The sequence below is a fragment of the Apis cerana genome, linkage group LG7, assembly GCF_029169275.1.
Source record: "Apis cerana isolate GH-2021 linkage group LG7, AcerK_1.0, whole genome shotgun sequence".
In the NCBI taxonomy this organism is placed as follows: Eukaryota; Metazoa; Arthropoda; class Insecta; order Hymenoptera; family Apidae; genus Apis; species Apis cerana.
Genome location: NC_083858.1, coordinates 10,182,068 through 10,193,888, shown reverse-complemented (window position 1 = coordinate 10,193,888; position 11,821 = coordinate 10,182,068). Strand labels below are relative to the sequence as shown.

Genomic DNA, 11,821 nt, shown 5'->3' with positions numbered 1-11,821 from the left:
TTTATATATATATATATATATTTATATATATATATGTTAGTATAAGATTGCATAATGAGACATTCATATTTTAAAGATGGACAGTTGCTTTTTTCTTCCTTCGTTACAAAGATTATAAGTTTTTCATCACGAGTTTGTCACATATACGTTACGTTAAGATTATATTATATTATTAGCATGTGTAATTTCAATATTGTAAATGTCGATATTGAACTAGCTTTGATAATTTATAAAATTTAGATATAAAATATTTCTTAACGAATATTTCATTGATATATTTATAATATATTTTATAAGTATTTTTAATATATATATATATTTGTTTTTTTACATATTGTAATGATAATCTATTAAATGAGTCTATTTATTTGATAATAAAATGCACCGTGTTTAATATACAATTCATTTGTAACAAAATTATGTAAATGTGATAGATTTAATATCATAGAGATATGTTGATACAGTATAGTTATTCGTGTATTTAAGAACACATTTGATTATTTTTTAAAAAAATATTCATAATTATTTAATTATTTATATTTTACCATAATTATATTTATATTTTACAGCGATTTAATTACAGATATTTATGTAAGTGTGTTACGCCATACATGCAACATAACGTATGCGGAAGATATGCAAAATAAATACAATAAATAATGTAAATAGGTAAGTATATATATACATATATATATATATATATATATACATATATATATATATATATATCATAATTCATAGTATTTATAATTTAAGTAATAATAAGCATTCAATATTAATAATTAGCATTTATTAATGTTGAAATATATAAATTATATAAAGGACGAAATTATAGAGATTAAAAGTTAAATTAGGGGTAAAAATAAAAGGTTTCTTTTGCATCGGCACTGGATTAGGTCTCAGCTGATAGCAAAGAATAAATTAACCGCTTTACAACGACGAACGAGACATTTCGGGATATAATATAATTTACACGGATATAAACTCATTCGTATGTTAGTGGACGAGATATTACGCGACGTGATATAACTTGTACGCGGTATAATATATTCTATAAAATTTCATGGACGAAATACAGTTTATAACGACACCATGGACGAGAAATTTCGTGATATAATGTATTTCATAACACGCCACGGACGAGATATTCCGCAATACAATATAATTTATATCATACCATACCATACCATACATGAACAAGGTATTTCGTAACATTTTATTGCATTAAAATTGTACGTCGTTGCTTGTTCATTTTTGTATTTTAAAAAAAAGAAGAAAAAATAATAAATATTTCATAACCGATTATATGTGTATTATATAATAACATCAAAGTGTTATCATTATCGATGATCATTTTTATGATTTTTATAAAAATTTTTTATATTGTTTTCTATTTCGAGAAAAAAAGCAAGGAAAAAAAAAAGATTATGCCAAATGAAAAGAGATTATTGCAGAAGAATAGAAGATACATGTACGAAATTTGAATAAAGATAAAGTACATGTGAAGATTTATAATTATATTATATTATATTATAATTTGTAAGTTTATTGTTTAGTACTATAAATTTTTGTAAAAAAATATTAATTTTTGGGAGAAATATTAAATATTATCTGATGTGATTACTATATATATATATATAATAAATATTTTAATTGATAATATTTATAAAAAAATAGGACCAATAACAAAAATAATTATTATAACATATATTAGATTTTAACAAAAAATAAATTAATATTTTAATTAAATAGCTATATACATAATTTAAAAATGTTTTTAATCACAAATTTTATCGTTTGATTTTCATTTTTCTCGTTACATATGATTTGTTTGAGACAGGATACAAGGATCAAAAAAATCAATTTTTTGTATGCATTATCTTGTTTCCAGTTTGCAACAGATTGTATATATTTCGTATATTTTATATAAAACATTTTTAATTGAATGATAATGTAAAAATCATTAAATTAGATAGAATCTAAATAATATATAATATTTCTTAAATAGAATTCTGAAAACCATAATTATGATAATTTTTTTTATTTAGTTTATATGACAATATATGTATAAATATCAATTTATCCATAAAAAATGTCACAGCAACATTTTAATTATTACGCAGAAAGTATACAGGTTTATGTACATCAATCAATTATAATTATTACATTTAAAAATACGCATTATTTAGTATCTATTTTACATATGTATAGTTTTACAGTATCGAATAATAGCTTACTCAGACAGCGTAATTGAAAAAAAAAAGAAAAAAAAATTGTAGAAAGCACAATAACGGCAGTGCAGAAAGATTGTTGTAATTTTTATTAAAACTATAATATACATGTATGAAAATGTAAATAATTCGCAAAAATTATAATTATATTAAATATTTTTTCTATTTTATTATTTTTATTATTAATTAATAGTTTAATATTTAAATGTCTTTAGTAAACCCTATATTATATTAATAATTGATATTTGATTAGATTATACTAATATTTGATTATATTTAGCAACAAATCAATATTTTGTTTATTATATTTTTATTTATACTATTTCAGTTTAATCATATATATATATATATATATATACTATATTTAGTAAAATCTTTTTAGATTTACTTTTATGTTATATATAAAATTATTGCAAAATTAACGAACTTTAAGTATTAAAAAGAAACATTGTATAATGCAATTTAATATGATATTTTGTATTAAATTTACAGGAAAAATATGTATCAAGATTTAATTTGAATTTGTTTTCTGAAGTATCATATTTTCTTTATTAATGAAATTAAATCCAAATTTATGTAAAAATATTGCATTGAATATCTTTAAAAATGATGAACCTGTTGTTAGCAGTTTTTAATTTATACATTTATAATAATTTTTTATTATATAATAATGATTTCATGAAGAATAATTTATAAATAAAAATAACTATTATAATGATTATTTATAATTTTCAATACATCTTTATACATGGTTATTATACACTGTATTGTTTAAAACATTAATTTTTAAACAATAATATGAAATATGAATTAATATAATTTATTATAAATATTTCTCATAGTATTTTTTATAGATAAATATTTTAAATATGATTTAATAGAAAAAATTTATAGAAAATTTTATTTAAGCAAATATTATTACGTAAAAATTTTATATGTTAAATAAGTATTCCATCCAAATATAATAAAATTTTGAATGAAGTTTATATATATATATATATATATTTTTAGATATTTATTTTCAAAATATTTCACAAAATTATGAATAATAATACAAAGAGAAACAAATATATATTTACTTATGTACATGTAGAATTATTTTTTAATAAAAATTGCATGAAATTTTTATTTCTATAAAATTTTGCAGAATATCACATTAATTTACAAATGAATCTTTGATTAAAAATATTTGGCACGCTAATTTATTTATATAATGAGGATACTTCTATATTTAAAAAAAAATTTTATCATAGCCGATATTGCAATAATTTTATGTTTTATAATAATATAATCTCTTGCACATTAATAGTATTGGTCAAGCGATTAATTATTTTCTTACCTTTAAATACATTACAATATTTACATGATGTTTTATAAACATTCCTTTTTCTTTTCTTCACAAAGCAATGATTGTGAATGAAAAAACTGAAATAATTAAAAGTAAATTAATTATTTTGAATTTAAGAAAAAGATAATTAAAATAATATATTATGCATAAATATTAAAACAAAAAAGTCTTTGATATTTTGATCGAATTATTAAAAAAAAAAAGAGATAAATAATAAGTAAATAAACGTAACAATTTTAGAAGAAATAAAGTGACAACAAAAGCTTGGGAACAATAATAATTTATTAAAATAAAAATTGAAAATATAAAACGTATGTAACATCTTATTACTTCTTATTAATTAAGGAAACATTGTACATAATATATAACTGCAATATAATATGTAATTGTTAAAGTTAAAAATCTGATTTTTTTCCCATTCGAAGTAAAAAATATTTCATTCATTCAATGTGTTCAAATATATACTTTCTTTTTTTACATCGAATTTAGTTTAAGTTAAAATATTGCATTATAGAATAGAATATATTAGGAAATATTACTTGGACATTTCTAAATTTGCATTCAGCACAACTTTTATTACTATTATTGCTAATTTTGATATAATCTAATCTAACGATCTGTCAAATAATTTATCTATTAAAACGAAAATTTTTTCTTGAAACATTAATTTATTTGAAAATAATTTTTTAAATAAATGATTTTTAAGTTCAATTTAGACAAATTTTTATCGTTGCAATACTATCGAGGTAATGGCTGTGAAATTTAAACTTGAAAATATATCAAGAAAAATTATTCTTATTCATAATAATATCTGTGTGCATCCGATATAATATATGAAAATATATGAAAACGCATAGTAAATACGTACATACATATTTATTATTCTAAATGGAATATATCTCGCAAAAGCATATTCTCTAAGTTAACAAATTGATTAACAAATTAATTTAATACGATTTAAAAATTTATCAAAGATATCAGAGGATAATTTATTATTTTCCTCTTATTTGATTATGATTAAACAATTACGAGTTTCATTGAATACACGGAAATTAAAATATTTAATTATATAATCGATTGGTTTTCCAAGAAAATAATATCTGCAAGTACTTACATATTTTTTTATTTGAGATATACATAGAGAAAAAAATGGTATAGTGTTTTACAATGATAGTGATAATATTTAAAAATTGTATTTTAATGTGTTTGAAAAAATAAGTTTTTTTTTTTATTAATCTTTAACTTTATCCATAGTTTTCTAAGAGTTAAATATAATATCACCTGTACCATTTTTCCTCTAAGTTGCTCAATTATAAAACAGTTCATGATCACGATTTGTCACATTTGAATGAAAACAATTGAACATTTATAACATTTTTAGTTTAAAAGTATTGAAACTTTTTAATGACTGAAATTATATGAAATAGTTTATTTGGTACATACATTGAGTATATACTATAATAATCTCAGTAAATAACTGATACATATTTCTTGTGTATAAGTTGTTTACTATATGTGTGATATATATTATACGTACAAAGTATATATATTGTATATTATGGAAACGTTTTCTTTGTCTTTTCTTGAAGGCAGTAGTTGTGGAAGATGAAATGATACTAAATTCATGAGAAAAAGTGAAGTATTAAATATCAGAAAAAATTTGTATAGCTATTGTTAACTTATAATATTTTATAATATGAATCACTTGTATGCATTTAGATACTTATCATTTTTTTCTTCCTCTCTAATGTGTAAATAGTTTGTTCTGGATTTTTGCAATCATATTATTGATATAATATATAAATCTAAATATAGAACAAAATATGTATTGTTCCATATGCAGTATAATATAATATGGATCAAAGTAATATAATAATATAAAAAATGAGAGAATAAAAAGAATTTTCTATATTATTAATTATATTTGATGTACATATGATTTAATATTATATATTGACGTTCGTAGTAATAAATATAATGAAAAAAAATTTACTACTTAAAAAATTTAATTAAAAATTTGAATAATATTGCATAATATAAAACAACTTCAAAATAATGGAACACGAAAATTCATCTGAAATTTTTTTGATTCAGAGGATGTCGATAATTTTTTTTGTAACAAATATTATCCTGCAATTACATATTAATATTATTGATTAAATATTATAATTTTATATTAACACATTCGTAGTTTCTGATATAATTTTAACTATATATATTTTTCTAACAATTTACAATGGATTATCTATATGTAATTAACATAATCATTAACATAATCAAGTTAATTATCGATAGTGTAATTTTAACAATAATTGCAATCAATTATTTATTTCAATTATCAATAAATAATTTCTTTTTCACCTTTTTCTTGGTAATTTTAATTTTAAAGTCTGGCAGTATAAACTTTTGAAAATTTAAAAAAAAAGTCAAAAGCCTACGAAAGTGTTAATATATCCCATATTAAAATTCAATTTAATTTAGGGCTGAACAATTTAGGCTTAAAAAATTATAGCCTTAAGAAAATGTTAAAACCTGCAAAACAGTTAAAATTTTTTATCGATATACAGTACGAGCAACAAAAATATCAAAATATCGATATTTTAAATTTACGTTTAAAATATCACGTTTTTAGAACACATTTTATCGTTATCCAATCGATCATGAATAATATTCAGATATTATTTATTCACAGATTACAACAATCGTACAAGTTTTGAAAGAAAAGAAATTTTCCATACAAATCTTCATTTATACCGTATTTTAAGAACCACCTTAATGTATATGTACATATGTATATTCGTATAAAAATTATTTGAGGAAAGAACAAGAAAATCAAGATTGAACGTACACCTCTTGATATTCCACTTTATAAAAGAGTTATTTTCATCGAAACTGAAAACATTTTCACGTACGCGGGCCAGCCGCTTCATATGTTTACATGCTATCACTAGTTTGGACTCGATACTTTCATGTAATTGTTGTTCTTTTGCTAAATTGATAAAGGAAAAATTTAGCAAGTCAAAAATTCAGAAAAAAAAAAACATAACAATTTTTCACATAATAAATACATTTTAAGCAAAATTAATAAGAAAATTTCATCTCGGATTAGAAATGAATTTCATTTCATGGGTTTCATGGGTCGAAACTATTAAAAAATTAAAAAATTTTCCCATCGTGTAAAATTTCCAATTTTTCTGAATTATTGAATTGCTTAATTCCCTTTGTGAATGAAAAATGAAATTCGTTCTTGATAAATTTGGTCTTGAAATATTCAGATATTTCGTGACTGATTTATTTGATCGATATTTATCACTTTTCTGAAATGTAATTTCCGTCAAAATAGAATGTAATTTTGAGATTTTACAGAGAGAGATTGGACCAACGTGTCTTGCCGACGCGTCCCATTAATCAATTAAAACGTTGAATTTATATCCGAAATTGATGTACCAAACGGACGGACTAGAATTAGAATGCATTTCTCTTCGAGTAAAATTAATTAAGTTTAATCACAATGCGAGATGCACAATGTTTCGTGCAAGTGGTTAAAATTGGTTAAAATTATGTGATGCAATTGTTGCAAAATATTGTAAATTATATAATTTTGCTTTTGCATTTTCGATATGATTGTCATTCTCGCAGGTATTTTGTATTCGTGCTCTCTTCCACTATTAATATTAATGTTTTGAAATATATATATATGTAGATATCTGTATATATATTTGTGAAGCATTATTTATGCGCAATATAAAATATTATTTTTTGCGTTAATCAATTACATTGATCTCACAACATCTGTAAATTATTACATATTCTCTTGAATCTTGAATTGAACAAATGGTTTCCTTTCAAAATATAACTTATTTCTTGTTACATTTTAACGTGTGTATAAAATTAAAATGATAATGTATTTATTACATTATTGGAATTTAAAGAAATTGTATATTTTTAACATAGATATGAAACTTTCAAAATTATGTACGATCAAAAATTCTCTCGTCTTAACATCTTTTTTCTCTTTTTTCATTTATCCATAGAATATTATATCTTTCCTCCGTTCTTTCTTTTTTTATCCATTCGGATTAGGAACACAAAAAAGTATGTAAATTCCGTTTGGTACGTTCGTACGGATATATGTACAAATGGGTTGAATATTTACAAAAAGCATGGCATCCTTATTTTATAATTAATAATCCAATTTCATTTTTTTTCCATCCAAAAAGTAAACGTGTATTGATTAAGCGTATTTGCGCTGTTTAATAGACTAAAAGAGAGAGAGAGAGAGGAGGTATATATAGATAATTATATATAAAATAAATTTCGCAAGAAAAAAGATTACACGAGTTTGACTGATTCGAATCAAGAGGAAAAAAAATCAACAGAGTAAAAGAGTTTCGAAGGATAAAATAAAAAAAAAATTGAATCGGCGAATATATGTATATAATACTATTAGTCACCAGTTGTGCTCGCTATTTTTCGAGGTATACTGACATTTTCTCTGTTTGTTAAACGATCGAGGAAAGTTGCGTACAGAGTGGAATACAATCGTTTGAAATGCGAAAAAGAAATAAAATATAAAAAAATACAATCGTTTAATTTTTAATAATCGGTTAAAATCATCAATTTGAATCGATACATTGTAAAATGATCCGTGAGACTTGTCTCGAGGCACGAGCCGTGGCTAATGATGATACTAGACCTCGGCAAGACGCGTCTCGATGGAAGCACATAATGTACGTAGTGTATATATTTAAAAAGAATGAAAGTTATAATGTAATATCAAGTGATTTCATTATCTCGATCTTATTACGTGCCTTGAGACAAGTTTCATTAATTAACATTTATACTTGATTGAAATTATTAAATCATCTCACAAGTAATGTTATTTTAAAAGCATAATTTTGATAATGCGTATTTTTAATTGAATAATTACTATTATTCGCCAGGATAACTTTCTTCTAATTGAGATTAAAAAGATTGCTCCGGGAGAACATGATCAGTTCAGATATCTGATATTAATTATCGATTAATCTTTCATAATAATAAAAAAGAATTCTTTGCAATTTTATAAATCATCGTAAATTAATTTCAAAAGTATAAACAACTTTTAATCCTTCGCGCTTATAATTATTTTTCTGATTTGACTCTGTTTCCATTATTCTCACTTCAATTTATTTCATTCACATGGAAAGCGACTTCAAAGGATTGAAATTATTACTTGCGAAATATTTCAATAATTAATACATATGTACCGTCTTCTCTTATCATTATCAAGTCGTTATCGTACAATCGCGCGATATAATCGTCCGATTATCAAGATTCACCGTTTCCAGCAATTCTATCCCAATCTATACACACACAGCCACGCATTTATTAAATGCAACGTCGACGATTAACGAACAAATCGGAACGTTGGTAACAACGTTCAGAAAAATCCAGTATTTTCGAAAACTCGAATCGAGCAACTAGCACCCAGCTTTCGTTCCCGATCGATCGGCGTTGAGCCGGGTTGAACCGTGACGAGATACGATACAACAGGCACCTAACCTATCGACAGAGGGAACGTGTCGGCGTGTAACGCGGGATCAATATGCTCGAGCAACCGTTTTAACGATCAATTGGAGCAAGTTGGAAAGTTATTGTGTACACTCGCGTATTGTATGGCTTTACCCCTCGTATCACGAGATTTTAGTGCGGTGAAGTCGGCTGTGTTCACCGCGCCCCCACGACATCGCGTCAATCGACTTTAATACCTCGACACCATTATACGACGCAAACCGAGCAGACAACACTCCGTTTTCTTCGTCCTCCCTCCATTGATCAATCGACTCTTCGTTTATCTGAACTCCTCGGCAATTTTCCTCAGAACAAAACGACAATCTTTTGCGATCGATCACGCCTTTGCGCATCGATATTCGAATGTGTACGTAATGTTGATATATTCGTGAGGTACCTTTGAAGGATTGATTCTAGGTAATAATATAAGTATAAAGGTGTTGGAGAATTTGAAAATATTGGAAATTTTTTTTCAAAGTATGTTGCGATATACAAATGTATTGATTAAGAGAATTCACGTCGTGTTTCGAGACGAGCTTCGTCGAATACTCGCTAGAGGCGTGTGTGAGAATTTGAAAATACTTAAAAGTATCATGTGACATATAAATATGGAGAATCCAAATAAGAATTAGGTTCTTGAATTACTTATTAGAGATGTTCGAGAACTTGAAAATATCGGATTGGATTAAATTCTTGAAAGTAGCCTGTGTATTTTGAAATGAATTTTGTCAAACATGAACGTGAATTGGAAAAATTTACGAACTCGAGTGAGTATTCGACAATTTGGTTCTTTGAATCTCAAGTATTCTCATATTTGTGTGTTTGTAATACTCAAAATTTTGAACAAGTCTCAATCGAAATTTTGCATATCGATTTTCGTGTATATTTTGCCTCTTAGAATTTTGCCCCATAGGTGTCGCACGAATATATGTATGAACACATTCACGCTACAATTGTTTTTGTACACGTGTCTTTCTTTTTCTAGCTTATCGAATGAAATTAATTAATTAATTAATTAATTTTCTTCATCGTAAGATATATGCTTACCGTTAAATTATAACTATCGAAGATATTATTTTAAAATCAATTTGTTCCTTCGAAGTAATTTTCTCTTAATTTTCTCCTTTTTCCCTATCATTTGCCATTAGAATATTTGATAAATGATATAACGATATGATCACAAATCACAATTTTATAACATTATGTTATAAAATTATCTTTATACTTGAACACAGAGTGTTATTTTATCATTTTATATTACTTAATTATAGAAAAATGATGAAATTAACTTATCACAAGTTATCGTTTTCATTGCGATAACGAAACGAAAACGAAATCATTTTCTCTCGCTTTCCTTTTTCGACAAAAATACAGAATATGCAACAAGTATTACGCTATATTGTGTCGTCGTTATAAAATAAACGAAACAGCTGTGCCAGTTCGATACACATTGTCTCTCGACAACATAATAACGATAATTCATCGTAATTATCAATAAAACTGTGAAACAGTTATATACTCGCTTAAACATAATTCGCAGCTTCGTCATTACGCTTATACCTAATTTACAAAATGAAAACGGATCATCACGTGTGCGATCAAATTTCGAAGTATCTTATTTCCGAATAATTTATGTGAAACGACGAGGATGAAAGTGCGGAAAATCGTCGATTTTTTTTTTTTAAAAAAGGGATGAAAGAAACATCGTGTCGACTTCGTTCAGACTTCGTTCTTCGTGATCTTCTGAATCCTGGTGTCGCGTGGAATGGTGTCGATTCTCACGTCAAAGCTCTCCTATTTATCGAGAACTTGGACGATTATCCCAAATCGATTAACGCAATTGATTAGCATCTATTAGGATAAGATGCTAGACTGCCGTGGGGGCTCTGAATTGTCAATGCCACTTTGCCTTCTGAGCAAATATGTCTGCTCGAAGATTTTGAGCGAAACAGATCCCCAAAATCTGGAAACAACAGAAATTACACGATTAATGATATAAATAGAGAAGTTTGTTCAATCGAACAGATAACACGTAATGATGGACCAAGTGTTAGTGCGATTAATTTGTGCTTGCGACATTTTCTTATAATTTTCGAATTAATAATTTAAAAATTGGAGATGATGGTTAAAATGATTTTTTTTTTAACCGAGTAGAGAAAGAACGGCAAGTTGTATTTCGGCACAAATTAATGTGTGAAATGAAATTTTTACTTTTCTTCGTTGGCCTCGTGCAACGATTAACATCTATCGCATTTTCAAGCATTCCGTGTATATACATGCTAAAATATGTATATATATAAGCAGAATGGAATCTATTTTATGTGGTGTAATCGCGTGAAATGTGATTCCACGTGGAAATATAAGTCGAGAAGGAAAACATTTTATTGACTTGGTTTTTGGAAAAAAAATGAAAGTTAAAATTATGTTAACTTATCATGAAAAAAATTTTGAAGTGTTGAAATAACATTCTACTAATAATTGTAATCAAATTCACGTATTTATTACTCACAAATTTTCTCAATTTCATTCGAATGAAAATAAAAAAAATATTATTCTTTTTTTTTGATTTACGTATTGTGCACGTAGAATCTATTCCCGTTGCGACATTTATTCAATCCCATTCTGTTTATTTGAAGCACATATGTACTATGTCATAGTGTTTCACCATACGTTTCATTTTTGTTTCGAA

The 11,821-nt window shown here is 24.9% G+C and overlaps 1 protein-coding gene across 4 annotated transcripts in view; it reads right to left on the bottom strand.

Moving 5' to 3' along the window:
• Window positions 1-6,244: 6,244 nt before the first annotated feature.
• LOC107999406 (tetraspanin-5) overlaps window positions 6,245-11,821 on the bottom strand; it is a 49,533-nt gene continuing 43,956 nt past the window's right edge. For all 4 annotated transcript variants that reach the window (XM_062077146.1, XM_062077148.1, XM_062077145.1 and 1 more), the window contains one exon: window positions 6,245-11,095. In XM_062077146.1, the coding sequence (XP_061933130.1) occupies window positions 11,027-11,095 (69 nt within the window). In that variant the 3' untranslated portion in view covers window positions 6,245-11,026. The remainder of the gene's footprint in view (window positions 11,096-11,821) is intronic.